Here is a 23,712-nt window from a genome sequence, read left to right as displayed (position 1 = left end):
ATGGGGGATGAAGCAAAGTAGACCTGAAATGTATACTTGAATTGATGATGGAACATAAACTATAAACTGTCTGTTTAAATTACTACAATGTGCAAAGGCCCAGACTATCCTTCCATTGCCCAAACCAAACCGAGTGCTGGAGGGCCCAGTAGAATAGGAACAAGGCATCATTCTCCCCAACCTTCCTGATGATTTTCCTTCTCCAATCTCTACTTTACTATGCACTGATGCCTTTTCTTATTTCTCTCCCCTTAGGAGGAAACCCAGAGCTCCCATTCTACAACAACAAAAAAGCTTAATCCATTCTCTATCTCTGTCTCTACACATCTGTATCTTTTCACATGGGAAGAGCCCCTCAGGCAGCCTAGCCACATCCTACAAAGGCAATAAATATGGTATACCAAATAGAAAGCTAGCTCACAGCAGGGTAAACTGGGTTAAAGTTCCAGCTCTGATACATAATGGCTTCCTGCTCTAGGTCAGTGATATCAAACTCAGATAGAAATGGATCTGTACTGACTACATATTGACTTCCAAAAATACCTAATTAACGTTATCTCTATGGTACAGTTTTTATTTATCTTGTTAAACATTTTCCAATTGCATTTTAATTTGCTACAGTCTGCATTATATAGAGTTAATGAGTTTCACACCTCTGCTCTAAACCAGGTAGAGGGAGCTTCTTCATTTGAGCATTTATCAATAACTCATAGGTTCAGTCCCTATCTTTATCCCTATTCCATGGGTTCAAAAAGTCAAATCCTGTCATTTTTACAGATGTCATATTCTAGCTACGTGTTATATACCCTCTCACTTCAGCTTCTCATCTGTAAAAGGGAGATACTACTACTTATACTATTTTTTCTGCAAAAGACAGATAGCAAGGCCAAAGGTCTGTGGGGTACATCAACAGGTCAGAGGCCTGCAGGGAAGATGGCAAGGGACAGAGTTAGTGATTAACATCTAATCTAAGCAATCTGGGCAGTCAAACAACCCAAATGAGTTTTAGGGAGCTCAGGTCTAGAAAGCTAGATTGCATAGTGGATAGAGTCCTAGGCTCTAAAGTCAAGAAGACCCGAGTTTAAAAACAGTTCAGACATTTAATAGCTGTGTGACCTGTTTGCCTCAGTTTCTTCCAAGTCTGAAATGGAGATAGTTTGCAGAGCTATGAGGATCAAATCAAATAGTATTTGTAAAACATTCATTTAGCATAGTACCTGGCACATAGCAGGCACTATATAAATGCTTATTTCCTTCTCCCATTCCCTTTCCAGGTCAAAACAAGAAGCAAAGAGGGAAAGTTTCCCATATGCTCCTCCATGGTGGCTGGGCTTCCTGATATGGATTTGGAAGAATTAAGAAATGGATTCCAGGATGACAGAGCAAGGCCAAATAAAGTGTTTAAATATTTTCTTCAACATGAGATCTGCCAGTGTTTGAGGGCAGAAGAGTTGGTAGTGAGAAAGATATTAGAGATAAAAGGACAGAACTAGGTCAAGTAAATCAAGAGTCAAGGAAGATTGACATCCAAAGCACAGATAGAAATTAGCTTTGAAAAATCAATAAGTAATCTTTATATAGTATTTTAAACTTTGTAAAGCATTTAACATCTATTATACCACTAATATTCATCATAAAGTTGCTATTACTAATCTCATTTTAGAGATAAGCAAATTATGGCTAAAAAATATTAAATGATTTGCCCAAGGCAACACAGCTACTAAATGTGAGGGGATCTGAAGTCAGATCTTCTTATCTCCATGTCTCATGTTTGATCAATAAACACCTATTAAGCTCCTACTATGTGCTAGGCACTGTGCTAAGTGCAAGAAATATAAAAAGAAGCAAGGACCTTACAATCTAATGGGGAAGATGACAAATATATACAAAACAAGCTATATACGGGATATAAAGGAAATAAAAGAGAAAAGGCGCTGGAATTAAGAAAGGTTGGGAAAGGCTTCCTATAAAATATGGGATTTTAGTTGGGGCTTAAAGGAAATCAGGAAGGTTAGTAGTCAGAGGGGAGGAAGGAGAACATGTTAGGAGTAGGAGACTACCAGAGAGAATGCCTAGATTCGAGAAATAGAGCATCTTGTTTGTGAAACAGCCAGAAGGTGAGTGGCCCTGGATCAAAGAAAAAGTAGTGCCAGAGGAATAGTTTAAGAAGACTTGAAAGAAAAGATGGGTGCAGATCATGAAGAACTTTCAACAAGAAATAGCCCAGGGAAAATTGAGGAAATGAGTTTGTATTTTTAATTATATTTCTATATATAGTTGTATTTCTATATTATACGTATTTAATAAAGGTCTACTTTGTGCCAGGCATTGTGCTAAGTGCTAGAGTAAAAGAAGGGCAAAAGATAGTGACCGCCATCAAGGAGTTCAGCTGCCACAATCCTGTGAGGGAAGACCCACCCAGAAAAGGGTTCATGCAAAACATGTACTTTTAGATTTCAGGAAAAAATGAAAAAGTAAATGGAGAAAGACATCTGTTAGGTAAATAACGGAATAAAAAGGGAACATCACTCTGAAAGGACTTGATTTTTTTTTTGTCTAGATGACATCATTTGAGTATGTGGGAAAGAAAGCATCAGGGGATATGAAGAAAGATAAAGGAGGGGCAGCTGAGTGGCTCAGTGGATTGAGAGTCAAACCTAGAGACGGGAGGTCCTAGGTTCAAATCTGGCCTCAGACACTTCCCAGCTGTGTGACCCTGGGCAAGTCACTTAACCTCCATTGCCTAGCCTTACCGCTCTTGCTACTTGCGACCCATCACCCATAGGACCTTAGGCAAGGTACTTACCCTCTTTGGGCTTATGTCACTTTCTTTATCTCCTATATATAAGAGTAGGGACTTCAGGTGAAGGTAGATGGCTCAGGGTAAATAAAGACAGGAGGTTCAGGGTTCAAATCTGGATTCAAATATTACCCAGCCAAGTAGAAACACAGAAGAAAAACAACTGCTTGATTATGTGGGTCAAGGGGAATATGATTTGGGATGTAGACTTTAAATGATCATCATAGTGCAAATATCAATAACATGAAAATAGGTTCTGATCAAGGACACATGTAAAACCCAGTGGAATTTCGTGTCGGCTAGGGGAAGGGGTGGGGGAGGTGAGGGAAAGAATATGATTCTTATAACCAGGGAATAATGTTCTAAATTAACTAATTAAATAAAATGTAAACTAAAAAAATATTACCCAGCCATGTGACTCTGCACAAGTCTCTTGACCCCAATTGCCTAGCAATTACCACATTTCTCCCTTAGAACCAATACTTAATATTGATTCTAAGACAGAAGGGAAAGGCTAAAAATTTTAAAAAGAAAAGTTTCAAGAGCCTCTAAAATCCTTTCTAGCTCCAAGCTTAGAACCCTATAATTGGCCCTTTGTTAGCCATCATTTGTAGGGTGCTAGCTATGCTTCAACACAGGGCTTTCTTTGGCAGAAATGCAGAAAATGGGCGGGGGCGCACTAATAGGAACTGGCTAGGCAGGCTCAGCAGAGGATGAGAAATGCCCAGGAGTCCAGTGACATTGGAAACTAAAGTCCTGAATAACTACTATGGAAAGAAACTCAAAGTCAGAATGAATTTGTTAGAAGTGAATGCTAGTGTAAAAGTTGCACTCTCTGAATATGGAAGAAGAACAGTGATAGGGAAGGATTATACTATCAGGAAGGGAGACAACTACACTGATGACTGTAGGCAAAGTAGTGTTTCATGATCCAGGCAGTGACTATATCTGAACAGTCTAGTCTGCTATTACACTTGAAAGTAAAGCAGCAGCTCCATTAATAGGATAAATAGGTCTTGCTCCTAATAAGCCCAAATTATTAGTTTTATTGGAAAAAATTTCATACGAAAAACTTCTCTGGAAGTTTCACAGTGATATATGATGCTCTTACCTGTACTTCACTAGTTTTCTGTCTAATGGCTTCTTCCTTTTCTCGAATGTCTTGTTCCAAGGAATACTTTTCTCTAAGTGAAAAACATTATTTGCAGAATCAGTAAGACAGTAAATATTTATTGAGATATTAAGATTTCTCCCTTGTCCTCTTGGTTTACCTGTATGCAACCCATCCTACAACTCTTCCATGAAGCCTTCCTTGATAACACTGGCCCACACTGATAGCATTGACCTATTACTCTTTTTACTAATTCTTTTATACTTACTGTCTATAAATCTGTACTGAAAAATTAATATGTAATGACTGTAAAGTAGCCCTGGATCAACCAGATCAGAAAGATCTTAGGTGGCATAGTGGAAAGAAGATAGAATTTGAAGTCAGGAAGACTTCAGTTCAACTTCTGCCTTTGACAGTAGCTATGTGACTGGGCAAATCACTTAACTTTTCTGTACCCCAGTTTCTCTATTTATAAAAGGGGATCATAATAAACTACCTTGCAATCAGGATTGCTAGAATGATCAAATTAAATATGTAAAACACTTAGCAAACCTTAAAGTACTATAATAAACATATTAATACCATCATCATAATCATTATAAAAAAATTTATAAGCCCCAGAAAGATGAAGTTGAAGGGAAGGTAGTGGGTACAAAAGAAGGCCATAAGCTGAAAGAAGAGAAGAAATTGTGACTATATGGAGAGTACTGGAATGGTGATGAATACCAGGGAATGAATTTAGAGAGGAAAAACTTGGGTGAGCTAGACAAGATAAAGGAAAAAAAACTAGAGGAGAAAGACTCAAAAAGAATTAATGCAGAAGAACCTGAAAAGAAAAGAGAGAAGAAAATTTAAATTTAGTCAGAGGGAAACCAAACAAAGAGAAAGACTCAAAGAGATGAAGCCAATAAGGCAAGATAAAAAAGACAATCTGGTAAAACAAGACTAGAGAAAGGAAAAAGAAATTGGGTGCAATTGTCAAGGTATTAATTTAGGGTTAGGGTTACAGTTTAAGAGGGTTAAAGTTAGGAGGCAGCTGGGTGGCTCAGTGGATTGAGAGTCAAACCTAGAGACGGGAGGTCCTAGGTTCAAATCTGACCTCAGACACTTCCCAGCTGTGTGACCCTGGGCAAGTCACTTAACCCCCATTGCCTAGCCTTTACCACTCTTCTGCCTTGGAGCCAATCCATAGTATTGACTCTAAGACAGAAGGTGAGGGTAATAAAAAAAAAAAAAGGGTGGGGTGGGGTTTACAGTTAGTATAAATTCATAAGCAAACATAATATGCCTCAACCAGAAAGTGAACCAAAGAGAAAGCTGTCAAATGTTCTCAAATAAAAGATATTTTAAAAATTCATTAAGTGAGTCAATTTAACTAAACAGAACTCATATTGATTTTTTCCTTCCAGTCATGCAGTTTTGTGACACCAGAGTCATCCTTAACCCCTCACACTCCCACCTCCCATATCAAATCAGTAACTAAATGCTGTTTCTATCTCCATTCACATAGATCCCCTTCTCTCCACTCACACAACCACAACTAGCCAAGCTTTGGCCCTCTTTACCTTCTCTTCTGGACTATCCCAGTGACATCATCCTTGGTCTCCCTGCTTAGAATCTCTCCCTACTCCAATCCATCTTCCACAGATCTGCCAAAACAATTTTTCCTAAAATACAGGTCTGACCAAGTCACTTCCCTACTCAATCAACTCTTGTAATTCCCTATCCTAACCACTAGGATAAAGTATAAACTCTTCTGTTTGGCATCTAAAGCTCCTCACCAGCTAACCCACACCTACTTCTTTGACTCATTCTCACCATGAATTCTCTAATACAGCCACAGAGGCCTATTTGTTTTTCTGTACACACAATGTTGTTTGCCCATCTCCATGTCTTCACCTTGGCTGTCTCTCACATCTACAATGCATTCTCTGCTCTTTTCTGCCTCTTTCTATCCTGGTTTCATGTCTCAGTTCAAACACCAACTTCTACATGAAGTCTTTTCTGATGCTACCCCAAATACCTTTGCATATACCTATATGTATATATTTGTCTCTGCTCCTTGAAATCACCTAAGTGCAAGCTTAGCACAGCATCTGCAACACAGTTGTATGCTCTGGGTAGTAGGTGGCACATAGCTCTAAATGCTTGTTGAGTGAATCATTTACACATAGTAGAAACACCAAAGCTTTTCCATTTTTACGTGGTTTTTCTTTGACATTTCTGAGGAATTACTATATACTTTGTATAACTTTTAGAAACAATTTAGTGGAGAAAATACCAAAAGCAATTTATGAGATACCTTTGCAGCTGAGCAATCTCCTGACTGATATCATCAAGTTCTTTTACTCCTGTGAATTCCCCTGTTCCAAGAGTACTTGCACTATCCTAGAAGAAAATTCAAACATGCAATAATAAGCTAATCATTTTTTAATGTCAATGACTATTATGATGTCCAGGAGGAGCAACCAAGTCACATCAACCAAATTGGTACCCCCTGAAGCAGAGTAAAGAACAAAGGTAGCAACAAAAACAAACCCAGAAAAGGTACTTCCCATGCCCAAAGAAGACTAAGGTCACTGATACAGTGGCCCCCCCCAGGGGTGAGGAGCAGAAAACAGCTCGGTCAGCTTTGCCACTTGGTAGCTTCTTGTAAATTCATCACCGTCACATAATAAACCCAAGGTGAAATGATCTTTGGCCCTCCCTTACACTTACCTGAAGAGGAGTGTTTCTTTCTGAGGGTGGGATCATGTCAGGGGACAAAGCCTGAGGAGGATCAATTCCTTTATGGACCTTTTGCTGAATGAAATACATGGCTAATGCAAATTGCTCCTTGCTTAGTTTTCCCGTCTGCCTTGTATCAGCCAGGGCCCTGCCACAAGCATGAAAATGCCAATTACTTATTAAATAGATTACCATCGTGGCTAATAAGTACAAAACATAAATCCAATCCCCCAATATTTTAAAAACAACACAGCTTCTCTACAAAGGTTTCCTGACAGCACAACTAATTAAATGAGCTCTGATTTCTTCTTTTTTTCATCCTAATTTCTACTTGTCCTGTCTGAGAGGCTATGTCTATGGAAGGCTATGTATAAAGTTCTAATAACTGAAGATGCTAAAATATGTCACTTCTGTGGGAAAGAAAACCAAAAACTATACCATTACAACACTGTGAGACTGAAGGTGGAAAATCCCAGGTTAACTAGGAGAGTCTTCGTTTTTATCAGGAGAGTGCTATGCACATGGTGGGGAAGGGGGGGTTATTTTTAGTAGTTCTAGTGGCTGGTTCCATGTGTGCCTATAGATTTACAAGCTAAACAAAGAAAGCTGCATCTTTTGAGTTCTGTGCTCTACCCTGCCTGTCATATGCCCAGCACAATGTTGAGATCCCTGCCAGCCCTCAACAAATATTCATTTACTGAGTTTTTTTTAAGTAATTTTCCTCACTGCCACTCTACAATTTCTGAATAACCAAGGAACTTCATTCATGCAACAAGGCACTGTTTATATGATACATCTAAAGATACCCATACATTTTAGTTTCACTGTAATCCCTCTGAAGACCTGAAGAAAAATTTTAGAAGACTTTTTTCAATTACAACAAAAACAGCTCTGCCTAGCTTCCTTGAAGTCCCATCCATCTAGCTATGGAGAGAAGTGTTCTTCCATTCTGACTCCATTATCTTTTATGCTAACCAGAACCACATGAGTAAGTCATTCTCAACAAGCCAAGTCATGGAGTTTTGTGAAGTAGTAACTCCTACACTACTGGAGAGAGTACCTGAAGTGGTTACTATGTGTAAATTCAGTGTTTTATAAAGTCAAGACTGTTTGACAGCATGCCACAAACAATTTCTAGTGAATTAGCAATATTAATTAGCACTTATTTACTAGCAAGGCAAGTTACTCTAGGCTTCTGTCTCTTAATCCTCAGACTTCTCTGGGTCTCAATTCCCTCATCTATAACATTAGGTACTAGACTAGATCCATGATGGCAAACCTATGGTATGTGTGCCAACAATGGCATGCAGAGACCTCTCTGGGGGCACATGTGCTATTGCTCAACACAGTTAAGTTACTGGAAAAGGAGAAGGACTCAAGCGGAGCTGCTCCCTTCCCCCTCTCCACAGTACCTCCCACTAGGCCCTTTGCCCAGCAGCCACTCCTCTCCTTTTTACCCTCCTGTTTGGGGTGAGGAGGAGGGGCAAGGGACATGGTACTTGTTTGGGGGAGGGAGGCCATGGCATGTAGTTTCTAAAATGTTTGCCATCACTGGACTAGATGATCTCTGGAATCTTGGGCAGTATTTAAGGCAGCACAGTTATAACTGAAAGGATACTGTACTGAGAGTCAAAAATCATGGGATAAAGTTTGAGTTGTGCCTATAACTATGGAAAAGTCACTTAAACTACATGAAGCTCATTCCTTATTTGCAAAATCAGGATATTACTATCTGCCATAGCCATGATCCACCAGGAGGTTGGAATGAATTTTCCTCTGTAAACCAGTGTTACAAAAATGTTAACTATTATGATAACTATTTCAGAGAATTATAAGTTAAACAACTAATCTATTCTCTTTTTAAGATTTTCCAATGCAAGAATTTATACACCTCAGCAACCTCTAGGGGTATTGCAGAATTGCAGAACTGCAGAAAAACTGAGACCTATATTACAGCATTAAAATGTGTATAGAGTAGACTGGGATGATTATTGAGTCAATGGAAAACAAGCTTTATGCTCCTACAGAACCAGGAGGTTCAAAGGAGAGTGAAAAGTTGTACCACTGTAATTAGAATGTTAGTGTTGTAGCAGTGATTGGCAAAGAGTGGGGGGTGGGTGGTAACTAATTTCTATTAAGACTTAAAAATTTTGAATGGAGCCCATTGGAGATGTTCCTGAAGGATGAGTATGATTGTTTAAAGCAAATGTTAATTAAGCAATACTTAATATATCACTGAAAGTTATCTTTGGGAGTTGATATTCAATGCCTAGAATGTAAGCTCCTTGATAGCAAAGATTATTTAATTTTTAAAATCTTTGCATCCTTAGCACCTAACACAGTAAACTTTTTTTTTTTAATAGAAGCTCATCTTCTGAGGGTGAATTAGGGGCCAACTTGAGTGAATGAGGCAGATACTGGAAAATACAAAAGTAAAAAGAAAAAAAGGTATAAAACTAAACAGGCTCATACACGACCAGATCTGAAGTCAATTCCAAATAAAATTACTTTGATGGAAGCAAACATTTATTTGATTGTACTGAATTCTGCTATATTTGCTTTAAAAAATATACCATTATGTATGTCATTAACTTAAAAATCACAGCCCCATAACTTTCTCATGGGTTCAAATTGTACCCTACAATACAGTTGCAATACAAATCCAAATTTTTTGAAGCTTATGGTAAAATAATACTTTCAAGAGTAAAGACATGTTCCCACATGCTTCAATTAACTTTTTATGAACTTATTCTGAAATTAAGAAGTTTGTCCCCTTGCACTAAGATTTCATATTTCATTCATTAGAGCTGCTACCCTAAGAACACTATTAAATTATCTTTCAGTTTTATCTAATGCTAGAAGGTCCAACTCTTTCAAAATGTTCTCAGAGTACCTAGCTATTGTTTTTTCTTTTTTTCCATCTGCATACTCTGGCAATTATAATCATAGCATACTTAAAATTGGAATTCCAAAGTAAGCTTCAATCAAAAAAGAAATTTCTGAAGAGATTTTCAATTTCTTACCAAATGTGTGCTAAGAGACTCTGAGTAAGGCCTGAGTGAATAAATATTTCTTTCACTTCCTGGCCACTCACATAACCATCCATGTCCAAGTCAGTTTTCAAGAAAATTTCATCAAATCTCACTTTATCGGACATTGGTACCACCCAATTCACTGTTGGCTATAAAAAAAAAAATTTTAAGTTAGTCATCTTTAAAAAGACCACTGAATTCATACTTTTTATTAACAAAAAATGATAGGAAATGACATACTGGCTAAAATCAATGATTCTTCCATTTTGGAATCTGATTTAGTACCAGCAACAGGTTGCTCTCTTTAATGCTGATTTCAGAAGGATAAGGATGTGTCCATCTGTTGAATCTCTTATGGTTTCAAAATAAAATGTCCTTAAATATTTTACTGTGTAGTTTTTGGAGTAATTGATTCTAATTGCTGATAATTTGAGGTATAAAGTAGTACCCTCCCTTTATCGTCCTTGAAAATAGAAATTCTTTTTATATCAAGGCCTTTGTTTTATTCATTCAGGATCTAATGATCAAATCTCTAAATGTCTTTACATTCATTATACCCTCCATAATTACTTGTAACTTTTTAAGATAAATGAACTCCCAAATCAGTTGCTTAGAATTCTCAGTACCTCACCCCTATTACCATTACCTTCCTTCTTACAAGTAAAATGTTAAACTTTCTAACTAGTGAAACTATTTTTAAGGTCAGTATATGGAGGATTCATAATTTTTTTTCCAAAGTGAGGTGTGTGTGTGTGTGTGTGTGTGTGTGTGTGTGTGTGTGTGTGTGTGTGTATTGGGGATGGGGGGTGGAGGGGAGGCTTAAAGCCATGTTGCTAAATAATTATTATAAAAACTAACACTCTACAGTGTTTACTATGTTGTAGGCACCATGCTAACCACTTTACAATTATTTTATCATTTGGTCCTCACCATAACCCTAGAAGGTAGGTGATATTACTATCCCCATTTTAAAGATAAAGAAACTGAGGAAAACAGAAGTTAAGAGTCTTTTAAGGTCACACAGCTAGTAGGTGTCTGAGGCTGTCAAAACTCAGGTTTTAAAGCATAGTATCTGAAAAATGAAGATATGACAGTCCTACTATTCTCTACCCTATCTAATCTCATTTTGATTATGATGTTCATTTCTAGCTTTTAGAAGGAGCTCTAACAACCTAGAGGAGGTTCCAGAGGAGAACAATCAGGATGATAGGTGAGGGGACAATCACATGGTCAAAACTGTGCTTAAAGAAGATCAATTTGTCAGCTAAGTGGAGGATGGATAGGTATAGGGAGAAATGTGAGACAAGGAGACCAAAGGAGAACCTTTTAGTTGCCCAAATGGCAACCCTCATGCTGCCCCCTTACCCCAGAAAGGGAGGGGAGAAAGTGCTCCCATTGGGTTGCTGGGGAGAGGAGCAGGTCATGTGAGAAACATCCTCAGGTACAATAGAGAAGGGGAGGGAAGCAGTTGCCTATCCCCTGCATGCATGCTATAGGTTCACCAACACAGGACTAGGTATAAGGTGATAAGGGACTACTGTACCAGGGTGATGGCAGTGTTAGAAGAAGAGAAGGAGGTAAGAGAAAGATGTCATGAAGATAGAAAAGACTAATCTTGACAAATAATTGGATATGGGAAGTGAGAGAGTAAGAAGCAGATGATGACATCTAGGTTGTGAGCCTGGATGCCTGTAGGATAGTAGTACCATGGATAGGGACACATACATGCACACATACATGGAAGCCTATGACTGAGATCTCTTCTGTTGGTATGACAAGGGAGGCAGAGCTAGCCATACATACCTACATGTACATGCATGAAGACACACACAATATATACTTGTGAGTATATGTGTATACACATGTATGAGTACACATATGTATTTATAATAATACATAAATCTGCACAGAAATGAACTATATTTGCATGAGTTTTCTAATTTTAGCAGGTATATATACGCACACTCATATATCTGTATACATGTGTGTATTTACTGTATATGTGTTCACATATACATGTAAATATATAGATCCACATAGAAAAATGTACACATAAAATAACCACATGAGCTTTCTTTTCTATTTTTAGCAGGTCTATTTCATCATGTGCTGCCTGTTGTCTTGGTACCCCAGACCATGTGGTTAAAGATAGTGATTAAACATACCAAAATTGAATGTTTCAGACAACAAAGCAAAACATTTATTTCATCATTCTGCTTTGATAGCCTATCCATTTGGATATTATAAATGCTAGAACAATAACTATGACCCCCCCCCCAACAAAAAACCCCAAAAGAGAAAGTACTTTCCTGTGGAGAATATCTAGAAATAATTTTAAAAAATTAAAACCCACCTGCCCTTGTTTTATGCCATGTTTGGGAGATAAGCTCCCTGTGCTATTAAGACTGTTCACACTGCCATGGGAGGGAGTTGAACGTAGGCTATCTTTGGGTGGGGGACTTGCAGGAAGAACAGGTACAGCACCAGGAAAAACAGGTTTTTTTCTTTTGGAAGGTGGTATAAGTGACGGTGGAAGTACAGATGGAACTGGTTCTTTCTCAAGAGCTCGATATACTAGGTGCATCGCCTGAAAGTAACAAATTATAACAGACCTATAAAAGTCAATCAACAAAGAGAAAGACAAAAAAGAACATAAGGAACAACAATAACAGCAGTTCCCACATTCTTGGTTCTCTGACAAACTCAATTTAAGGAAGCTTATAAACTAAATTTAAAGAATTATTTTTTTCTAAAAAAACTTTAAAAATTATTTCTCTTTCCATGTTTATTAATTCTCCAGTTTTGATACCCAATCAAAACAACCATACTTATGAATACAAGATTAATTCATTGTCCTGAAAGTATTTCCATAATCAGTTTCAAAATTACCCAAACTGTAACTTCCAAGACTATCCAGTAAAAGCAGAATTAAATTTTGGATCTCTACAATGGTTTGGGGTGAGTTTTGATTTTTAAAATCTGGTCTAATGATTGAATTGGGGGAGGGCGGTGAGGGAATCAAATGTAATTCATAAAGCCATTTAGTAATTCACTGAGGAACTGTTATCTGTATTGGGAAGGAAGTACTTAGACTGATATCATAATTAGTATTACTTCATAAGCATGTTAAAAATAAGAATTTTTAAAAAAAAGACATTTACAGAACTCTGGGGTAGTAGTTCTTCAAAAACTACAGGGGGCAGCTAGGTGGCTAAATGGATAGAGCCAGATCTGAAAACAGGAGGTCCTGGGTTCCAATCTGACCTCAGCCCCTTCCCAGCTGTATGATCCAAGGAAGTCACTTAACCCTCATCCACCTAGCCCTTATACTCTTTGTCTTTGAACTGATACATAGTATTGATTCTAAGATGAAAGGTAAGGGTTAAGTTTTTTTTATTACATATAATACATTTTATTTTTTGGAAAGTTTTATTTGTTTATGTATTTAGACACCCCCCCCCTTCCCTCTTCACACCATAAAAGGCAACATTCAGCAAATATATAGATTATATCTTTCTTATTTTCATTTCTCAGTTCATTCTCTGGAGGTGAACATTTACAAGCTATTCTTCAAATATTAAATCTCTAGCTGTATATGATGTTCTCTTAGTTCTACTCTTCAGTACCTCATTTAGTTCTTTCAAAGATTTTTAAAATTGGACTGTTTATTGTTTCTTATGGTACAGTAGCATTCCAACACAATTATATACCACACTTTTTTTAGCCAATGATGGTCATCCCCTAGATTTATATTTCTTTACCACCACAAAGAGAGCTGCTATAAATATTTTGGAACATATAGATTCTTTTCCTTTTTCCACTGCTATCTGTGAGAAATAGACCTAGCAATTTTATTGGTGGATCTAAGGATATAGTTTTATAGCTCTCTAGGTATACTTCCAAACTGTTCTCCAAAATGGTTGGATCATTTCACAGTTCCACTGACAGTATATTAGTGTCCTTACTTTTTGACATTCCCTCCAATATTTGTCATTTTGCCTTTTTGTCACATTAGTTTATTTGATGGGTATAAAATACCTCAAAATTGTTTTAGATTGCATTTCCCTAATCAGTAGTATTTAGAGCATTTAAAAAATATACCTAAATAAAGCTTTGATTACTTCATCCAAAAACTCTTCATATCAATTGGAGAACGGCTCTTAGTTTTCCATATATTTTAGCAATGAGACTTCTGAGAGGCTATGAAAATTCTCCCAAATTTTCTGCTTTCCTTCTAATCTTGACAACATTTGTTTTATTTGTACAAAAACTTTTCAGTTTAATGTACTCAAAATTATGCATTTTGCATCTCTCAATGCTCTCATCTCTTATTCATACATAAACTCCTCTCCTGTCCATAAATTTGATAGTATTTTCCACGTTCCTCTACTTTGCTTATAATATTTCCTTTTATGTCTAGACCATGTATTCATTTGATCTTATCTTAAGGAATAGTGTAAAAAACTGATCTATATATAGTTCTGGCTAAATTACTTTCCAGTTGTCCCAGTAATTTTTACCAAATAGTGATTTCTTACCCCAATAGCATGGATTTATATTTCTGTCCACATTATACATTTTAAGAATTAAACTTTCAGGGGGCAGCCGGGTAGCTCAGTGGATTGAGAACCAGTCCTAGAGACGGGAGGTCCTAGGTTCAAATCTGGCTTCAGCCACTTCCCAGCTGTGTGACCCTGGGCAAGTCACTTGACCCCCATTGCCTAGCCCTTACCACTCTTCTGCCTTGGAGCTAATACACAGTATTGACTCCAAGAAGGAAGGTAAGGGTTTAAAAAAAAAAAAGAATTAAATTTTCTGATCATCTAACTTAAGTGACTATATTACTTCTCATTATAACATTTTTATAGAATAATTACTTCTCATTATAGCATTTCCTAAAATCACCAAAAGCAGCCAGCTCCTTTTATTTACTGCACATGTAGCAAATTTAAATAGAATTAATTAACTCTGTAAATGCCTGTCCCTGCTACAAACAAAATTCCAGTGATTAGGTCAAAGAGGTTACTGAGCAAAAGGAAGAAAGATGAGGAAGTTGAAGAAGTGGCACATATTAAAGAACAACAAAGTTGTCAGTGAAATCAGGGCAAGGGTAGTGAGACACATGACAAATAGGAGAAAAAGTATCTGTATGTGATTAGTGATCAGACACCAGGAATGAGAAGGGATGGCAGCAATGGGAAGAGAATAAAGAATCAGATATATCAGAGGGCAACTAAATAAGGGAAGGTTGGATCATTGATCCAAACATAGGCCAGTTGCTGCCCTAAAAGAAAAAGGAAAAAGAGAAAAAAAGAGGGATAAATCTAGACTGTAAAATCAATTAACTCCTGAGTTTCACATGTCCTTCCTTTGCACACATATACTAAAGAGTAATAAAGAAAGAAAAAAGTGCCTACCACAGCAAATTCATCTTTATCCAAACGTCCATCCTTGTCAATATCACTGAGATCCCAGACCTACAATAAGGATTAAAAAAAAAAATACTACTAAGATTAGAATCAGAAGATCCCTATTTTCATTCAGTCATTCAAATACATATCTGCAAATATGGGGAACAGAATAACACATTAACTCCACTGACCACTAAACTCAATTATTTCAATATAACAGAAACAAAGGGAATGAACTATAAGCTCTGGAAACCTTACAAAGTCTTAGAAAACTCAAACTCAGAGAGAGAAGTGTATAATGGAGTAAGGAAGACAGAGCTAATAGGAATACATTTTCAAAATTGTTTACAAGTATTTTTTACATACATAGAACAAATGTATAGAGAAATACCTTTTTAAATTCATCATCTATCTATACGGTTTTTTGCTCCTTTTATCCCTAACATCTGGTCTTGATTATAATTGTGCCCAAGAAATTGGTGTGTTGTGTTAATCTAAACTCAACATCAACCAAATTTTTGAATTCTCAAACCCAAAAGCTAAAAGATTTCTCCAAATCCATAATGGAATACCCAATAACTAAAACATTGTGAGGCAATCAAATGTAACTGACTTTGCTTCTAAAAGCAAAACAACAATCCAGGACAACTCGGAGGGACTTATGAGAAAGAATGCTATCCACATATAGAGAAAGAACTATGGGAGCAGAAATCCAGAAACAAACATGTGATTTGGGGGCAGATGGATTGAGTGGATTGAGAGACAAGCCTAGAGACTGAGAGGTCCTGGATTCAAATCTAGCCTCAGACACTTCTAGCTGTGTGACCCTGGGCAAGTCCCTTAACCCCCATTGCCCAGTCCTTACCACTCTTCTGCCTTGGAACCAATATACACTATTGATTCTAAGTTTAGAAGGTAAGGGTTTTTTTTTTTTTAAATCAAATATGATTAATCACTTTTTTATATGGGTATATGATTTGGAGTTTTGGTTTTAAAAGATTACTACAAAAATGAATTATAAGGGAATAGGATTTAAATGATAATATATGTACAACCTAGTGAAATTACTTGTCAACTGTGGGAGGGGGAAGGAAAGAGGGAGAAACATGTAACCATGGAAAAAAATTAAAAAATAATAAAATAAATTCATAATGGAATAAAAGAATCTGCACCTCAAGTGAGGTTCAATTTCTCAGAATTTTCATTAACTATCACAAATTTTCCCAAACTTCTAAATTAATACAAATTAGGAATGTGGAGAGGTGGTGTTGAGCAGGATAGGATAGAGAGATCAATAAACTGCTTTTAAAGAATTACAAAATCTTTTAATAACAAAATCCCGCATAAGTGTTGCAAACACTATCAAACTATGCATGTGCTGGTTGGTTTTGCATGATATTCATTCATATGTTCTCTCTCTTCCCCATCTCCCTCCTATCATTGTGATTATGAGACTTTCCTTACTTGATCTCTAAATAACAAACACATAATCTGCCACCAAAGCCCTCTCCAAAGTCTTTCCAGTTCACTAAGATCACTATCAGAGCTTTTACTCCACTGGCAGCAACTTTAGGAGTCCAGGATCAGTAACATGACATAATGAGATATTCAGAATATTCTGCTTTAGGGCAGAGGTTCTTAACAGGGAGCCCATAAACACTTTTTTTCTTCTTCCTTTACCATCCTATGTATTTCATTTTACACATTTCAAAAATGATTCTGAGTAGGGCTTCCTCAAACTGACACAAATAAGGTAAAGAAAACTTGTTTTGGTGGAAGTAGAATCTAATAATGATACAAAGTTTACAAAGAAACAAAGGGAATCTCACAATGAATACTTACCCTGCCCAGGATATCCAGAGGTAGCTTGGAGTTCATCAGAACTGGTTTTACTTTGTCCCCAGAAAGTAAACCATTTACAGGTAAAAGGCTTTCAAAAATTCCATCAAATTTTGCTTTCTCTTCCACCTAGTTGGTAAGAAATAGCCTGAATAAGTAAAAAAGCGTGCCTGTGTGAGTGTCAAAAATGAGATCTTACAAGAAACTAAATGACAGCTAACCATTTCTCTTGCTGAGATCACAAGATATCCTCAGTTTAGTTTCAGCTATGGCAACTTGTACAGGCTTCAAATGCAGATTTTTCCTTGAATGAAAGAAATTTTCTGGAGGGCTGGCTACAGATTAGAGAGGTCACTGGCAATGAGATGGAGAAAATATAGGATGTTGTTGCCCGCTCTTATTCTGACCCACCATAAAACATGGAAACAAGCAACTTATGTTGCTATAGTTCTAATGGCAAAAATGAAGATTAGAGTTTCTATTTATCTCAGCAGAATTAATAAGAACACATATAAAAAGATTTTGGCTCTACAATAAAAAGCCACTATATTAATATGAACATACCATAAAACGTGGTAATGAACTCTGCCAGAAAAAATTATAACTAAAAAATCGGTAGTAATCTAAAGTCATTCATATGAAGAAACCACCTCTAATTTCTGGTCAACATTTATAGTGAAGAGATAGCAAAAAATTATACATTAAAATAACTGGTCTAGCATCCCATTCATTCACCCACTAAGAAAACAACTTTTCCTGCATCTATGTCAGAAAGGCAAAGGTCTAAGTATGTGAAAGCTGAGGAAAGGAGACAACTGATGACATTTTTTTGGCCTGGCTTAATAATGAACAGCATAGGCACTAAAGCCTCTGAAGCTAGCACAATCCCTTAACAAATCCACTTATAGAAATAGGCGCAAAGCACCCTCAATATATTTATACTGAGTGAGATTTTTAAAATAAACCCTTACCTTCTGTCTTAGAATCAAAGCAGAAGAGTGGAAAGGGTTTAAGTGACTTGCCCAGGGTCACACAGTTAGGAAGTGTCGGAGGACCTCCTATCTCTAGGCCTGGCTCTCAATCCACTGAGCTATCCAGCTGCCCTCTGAATGAGATTTTTTAAAAAACTGTATAATAAATGTTATTGACAAATGACAAGCCATAAATTTGGCTGTAGAATTCAATATTTTATGATTCACGAATCAAATAAAACACAGTTTCTTACTTATCCTCTACTACAACTATTCTCTTTTTTTTAAACCTTTACCTTCCATCTTAGAATCAATATTGTGTATTGGTTCTAAGGCAGAAGAGCAGTAAGGGCTAGAAAACAGGAGTTAAGTGACTTGCTCAGGGTCACACAGCAAGGAAGCATCTGAGGACATATTTGAACCCAGGACCTCCCATCTCTATGCCTGGTTCTCAATCCACTGAACCACCCAGATGCCCCAAGTATTCTCTTTTTGAAAATAAAACTAGTTAGCGGGGGAAAAAAGTCAGAAGCAATGACTAGTATTGAATTTCTACTTAATTAAAGAGAGCATACTAACCCTCAAATTTTTAAAAATACAAAACCAAAAAAAATCCATAAGGGCATTTTTCTATACTACTCCATGCATACTTCTTTATCCCCCCCCCACACACACAAAAGCAAACTAAAATGCATTTAATATGCAAGGTTTTTTTGCCTTTTTAATGAAATGCAGCATGAAAGAAATCTAATAGAGTAGTTCTTTCTTTGTTCAATGACATAACATATCATTTTTTTATTATTATTATTTTTTAAACCCTTACCTTCCTTCTTGGAGACAATACTGTGTATTGGCTCCAAGGCAGAAGAGTGGTAAGGGCTAGGCAATGGGGGTTAAGTGACTTGCCCAGGGTCACACAGCTGGGAAGGATATAATTTTCTTTACAAAAATATTAATATTCTTTCTAGCCACAACACCCTTTTTTTCAAAATCACACTTGAGGTGTTGTTTGCCAGTGAGGTCTCAATAAATCAAGAATTAAAGGAAAACATGATAGAGTTATATAGAGATATATAAAAATATATATATCTTGGATGTCATCATGTTCAAGAGCTATATTTGCATGCGAATGGTACTAAAGAAAATATCATGGCTATATATGACAGGAAAAGGAGAATGGCTGGTCATATAATAAGAATGAGAGACCACAGATGGGCAGTTTTCTAATAAGGCATCCCAAAAGGATAACCAAATACACTAACGAGCTAGGTGGATCCATGGGTGAATGTGAACAGGAACACCATAGGATCAGAAAGAATGGCAGGAGCAATCTGAATTAATGGAGGCAATACTAACCAACATCAATGAAATAAAAAATATTCCAAAATATCCAAGTTATAACTAATTCAAAGGATATGGAAAAAATGTTTTCTCATAAGAATTACAAACTATTAACAACTATGTGAAAGAATGTTCCAAATGACTAATGTGAGATGTGAGCCCACCAACTCAAAATGAAGACAAGACTGAGATTACAAAGAAGCAAGCCAGTTTTATTTCTCTTCCAGATGAGGGCATCCTCAACAGAAATGCAACTCAATTGGGAGGCCCCAGCTGAACTTGAGGCAGGTATTTCAGTATAGTTTCAAAGAGGGGATTTTCCTCATGCACCAGAGGGGCTCACAATCTAACAACCAATCCTGTCCTCCTCCTAGCACATGATCACCCTCCAAAACCCAATCCCCACCTTCTTCTGTCCTTGTGGACACCTGGTTCCGTTGCAGAGCAGGTTTAGCCATTGTGGCAGGGTAGGAGGGGGGAGCAATGAATGGGGATTGTTCTGATCTAGTACTTCCTGACTTGTTCTATGTGTCAGGTGTGCAGAAAAGAGAAAGAAAAAGAGGAGGGGGGTTTTTCTGACCTATTCTAGCTGACAAACCCAGCATGAGTCCCCTTCACTAATAATAAGAGAAATGTAAATCAAAACAACCTTAAAACCTTACCTCACAGCAATACCCAACTGGCAAAGACAACAAAAGAGGGAAAAGATAACTGTGGGGCGAACTACAGAAAAATAGGCACACTAATGCACTATTGATGGAGCCATAAATTGGCATAATAATCAATTATTCAAAGAAAGAGATTAAGATGTTCATATCCTTTGACCCTGAGATTCTACTACTAGGCATTTACCCCAAGGAAGTCAATAATAAAAAGCAAGGATCTATATACTCCAAAATACCTATAGCAGTTGTTTTTTTTTTTTGTAGTACAAAACTGGAAAGAAAGGAGATGACTATTGATGGGGAAGGAGTAAAAAAAATTGTTGTATATAAATGCAACGAAATAACACTGTGCTGTGAGAAACAATGACTATGAAAATAACAGAGAAGCAGGGGAAGACTTTTATGAACTGATACAAAGTGAAGTTAAAGAGAATCAAGAAAACAATAATAATGTAAGTAGAAAGAACAACAAAACTGAAACCAAATGCTTCAAAATTATAGTGTCCCAGTTTGGCCTATAAGAAAGCTATAAGACATCTCATAGTTAATAATAACTAATATTTATTTACATAGGGTATTAATATTCACAAAGTACCTTATGTGTATTATCTTCACAACATATTGATCTTCAAAGCAACCTTGAGATGTACATACATACTATTATCTCCAGTTTAGAGATGAAGAAACTAGAACTGGGAGCTTAAAGGACAGGGGAGCCAAAAGTATTTGAGGCAGAATTTGAACTCAGATCTGACTAACCTCCATCAGTCTACCCAATATCTCAGGAAGCCTCCTAGCTACCTAATACCTCCCACTCTTCTTTGCAAAAAGTGGACAGCTATAGGTCCTCTTTTTTGCTCTTTGTTAATAGGGATGGCTCTTCAAGAGGGGAAGGGAAAAGCGATATGCTGTTTTTACAAAAGATATCTTTTAATTTAAAAAACAAAGTACCAAAGTTAGTTATAATGTTGATGAGTCCTCATGATTAACTTTTGCAACCTGATGAGCTAGTACAGGCATGGGTGTTCAGTGAGTAGGAAGCAGCATTACATAAAAAATAATCCTTAAAAATATTTTAAGAGTGTAAGCCCAGCCCCTGAAACTCTTAGCTCTTTGCCTTAATATATTACTCTGAAGATGAGACTCTCCTTTTTAAAAATTATGATTTCTAATATTAGACTGTGAGCTCCTTCACAGCAGAGACTATCTTTTTTATCTTTCTTTGCACTCAGCACTTAGTTTATATGCACTTGCCATATATACAGGAGGCACTTAATATTTTCAGATTGACTATAATTATTTTATCAGTATTCTGTACAAAGTAATTCTCAATGAAAAATGTCTATGGAGCATCATCACTTCAAGAATAGTTTGTGAGCGATCTTAGAAACATTTAACATGAAATTCCCCAGAAGACAGGTGAAGCTCAATGGTTTCATGTTAAACTTACCCTAACAGCCCAATGGGATTCTGCTGAAGGAGGTGTGACCAACAGAGGGCTACTAGTGTCATGCTGAAAAGGAGAAAAGATTTGACATTAGTATCTACCCAATATTAATTGTGATGATTAATAAGGAATTAAAGTCTTACTGTTTTAACTCAAGAAGAGCATATTCCAAATTATACAAGAAGAGGAAAATGAGATCCTACAGTGGTACTTCCATAGATAAAAAATAATAATTTATAAAACATAAAAGTCAAATTCATTTAGCAGTTTTAATGATAATCACTTACAAATTTTGGAGGAGGGAGACTCAAGTTTAGGCTGCTCAAGTTAACTTCATGGCCATTTTGTGCACATGCTACTAGTCTCAGGGCAACATAGAAACCCTACAAATCCAAAAACACGAAGAGTCAATGACTGATATCAGATTTAAAAAAAAAAAAACAAGCAAGTAGTCTTCAGGTGTTGGTTTCTAGCAGAATTACATTTCATTTTAACAATGAAGACAAACAAAAATCTAAATCACTTTAGACTTATATATGAAAGTGCTTCTTATATTAGCTCATGCCAACTGACCAGTTTTTTACATGCAGTATTTGTTCAAATATATTTTCCCACTATATTATATGTCACACAACTTTTAAAATATATTTTGAAATAACCTGCTCCTAAAATTTGTGAAACTTATTGAAATAAATATCAAATTTTACATGCAGTATCAATTATTAATCAGGTCTTATCAGGTTCCAAATTATAGATTGAATATAAAAATAATACATTTCACAGAGCATTTTACAGTTACAAAGCACCACATACAACTTGGATCTTTACTCTCATTTAATTTTCCAAGCAGCCAATCCTTAGAAATATGTTATAAAAGCACTCGCCTAAGTCGGTTAAATGTCAAAGTCAGGACTCACACCCAGGTCACCTGACTGCAAGTGCATTGTGATCTTACCCCCATACCATGAGGCCATTGTTTTTTAATATTTTTTATCTGAAATACTGGCATTTATACCAAGTTCATATCTCAAGTGTTTCCCCTATATATTAAATCCTACTTTCTCCTGCAATTACCATCCTAATGACTTTATATACACTTCAGCTGCCATATGAATGACATTCTTGAACTGTATTACAAATGCTTCCATTTCACCCATAACATTTAGTAATCTAAATTACTCCAGAAATACAGAAAGTGAGAAGTGATGTGGAATTTTAGAGATGGCCCTTGCCTTCCAAGGGCCAAATCTGTGGCCAAAAAAGGCCTGAGCTCTTAAAAGTCATGACCCAAACTAACAATGCTCATGGGTTCAGCATACTTAGACAATCATTTCTCTTCTAAGCCCGTTTCCCCATTTATGAATCAAACTCTCCCCTATACAGGTGTGTTGTGGGGAAAAGCATTTCACCAACCTTGAAATTCTATATAAAGGTAAGTATTTACAAAGGAAATTAAGGCCCAGCCAAATGAAGGGATCTGTCACAGGTCAAAGAGGCTGAGAAAACTATATGGTTGAGCTTAAGTTAGAATTAAGCATTTCAGACTCCAAGTCCAGTTCCTTTCAACTAATACCATGTTATGCAACAATAGAAATTCAATAAATGAATATTGATTTTTATAAAAAAAAAAATAAATGGCTCTAATTGACCTGAGGTCAACCACCTTTGAAGCTAAATATATTTATAAATTTTAAATTGCTTATAGTAATATTTTAAAGTCACTTAATAGTGTCCTTTAATGGTATAAAAAACAGATTCGAAGAAAATCAATTACACATATTAAAAAGTCTCAAAAAATACTTTTCAATTTTAACTTTTTTCTTATACATTTCAATTACTATTACAGAGTGGCAATAAATGAATGGTAGATGGAAGGTACAATGCTAACATATTAACCTCAAACCACCTGCCAGCTTCCTCCCACTTGCCCTGTGTACATGTATGTATATATACCTGTTTGTCCAAGAAGCCCTTACCCTCTGGATCTGCCAAATCCCAAATCTGTAGAGAGAAAAAAACAGGCATTAAAATGATCCTCCAAATGAACCTGGTGTCATTTCAGTGGTTTGAGACAGAAATCTTCAACTTTGCCATATACCACCACCCAACATCCTTGCCCTTGCTTCCCCTCTACTCTAATCCCTGAAGATGAAAAAAAAGGACTATAAGCAAAGTTATCATGACATTCAGCTAACATAGAAGTAGCAGACCCTGTTGAGGAATATAACATCAGGACTAGTCCTAGGAAGAAAACGAGGGGACCACAATGAAAACACCCCAGCCCCAAGGAAATGGGTGATTCTCAGTGAGGAGCCACAAGTCTTCAGAGACCTGGATGTAGCATTGAAAGATATTCCATCTAGTTTTC

General features: G+C 36.6%; 1 protein-coding gene across 15 annotated transcripts in view; it reads right to left on the bottom strand.

Moving 5' to 3' along the window:
* Positions 1-23,712, bottom strand: part of EPS15L1 (epidermal growth factor receptor pathway substrate 15 like 1) — a 149,774-nt gene that overhangs the window by 107,157 nt on the left and 18,905 nt on the right. For 13 of the 15 annotated variants that reach the window (XM_056822291.1, XM_056822292.1, XM_056822293.1 and 10 more), the window contains exons 4-13: positions 23,298-23,345; positions 21,632-21,727; positions 21,348-21,410; positions 16,924-17,049; positions 15,088-15,147; positions 12,024-12,257; positions 9,662-9,819; positions 6,630-6,786; positions 6,214-6,299; positions 3,912-3,984 (exon numbers count right to left, since the gene is read on the bottom strand). In XM_056822291.1, coding sequence (XP_056678269.1) covers positions 3,912-3,984; positions 6,214-6,299; positions 6,630-6,786; positions 9,662-9,819; positions 12,024-12,257; positions 15,088-15,147; positions 16,924-17,049; positions 21,348-21,410; positions 21,632-21,727; positions 23,298-23,345 — 1,101 coding nt within the window. Of the gene's footprint in view, positions 1-3,911; positions 3,985-6,213; positions 6,300-6,629; positions 6,787-9,661; positions 9,820-12,023; positions 12,258-15,087; positions 15,148-16,923; positions 17,069-17,141; positions 17,272-21,347; positions 21,411-21,631; positions 21,728-23,297; positions 23,346-23,712 lie in introns of those variants that run through there. The other 2 variants (XM_056822298.1, XM_056822295.1) reach the window with 2 other exon arrangements.

Source organism: Monodelphis domestica, chromosome 3 (genome assembly GCF_027887165.1).
Source record: "Monodelphis domestica isolate mMonDom1 chromosome 3, mMonDom1.pri, whole genome shotgun sequence".
NCBI lineage: Eukaryota > Metazoa > Chordata > Mammalia > Didelphimorphia > Didelphidae > Monodelphis > Monodelphis domestica.
Note: the sequence above shows the minus strand (reverse complement) of the source record. Positions and strands in the feature narration are given on the sequence as shown.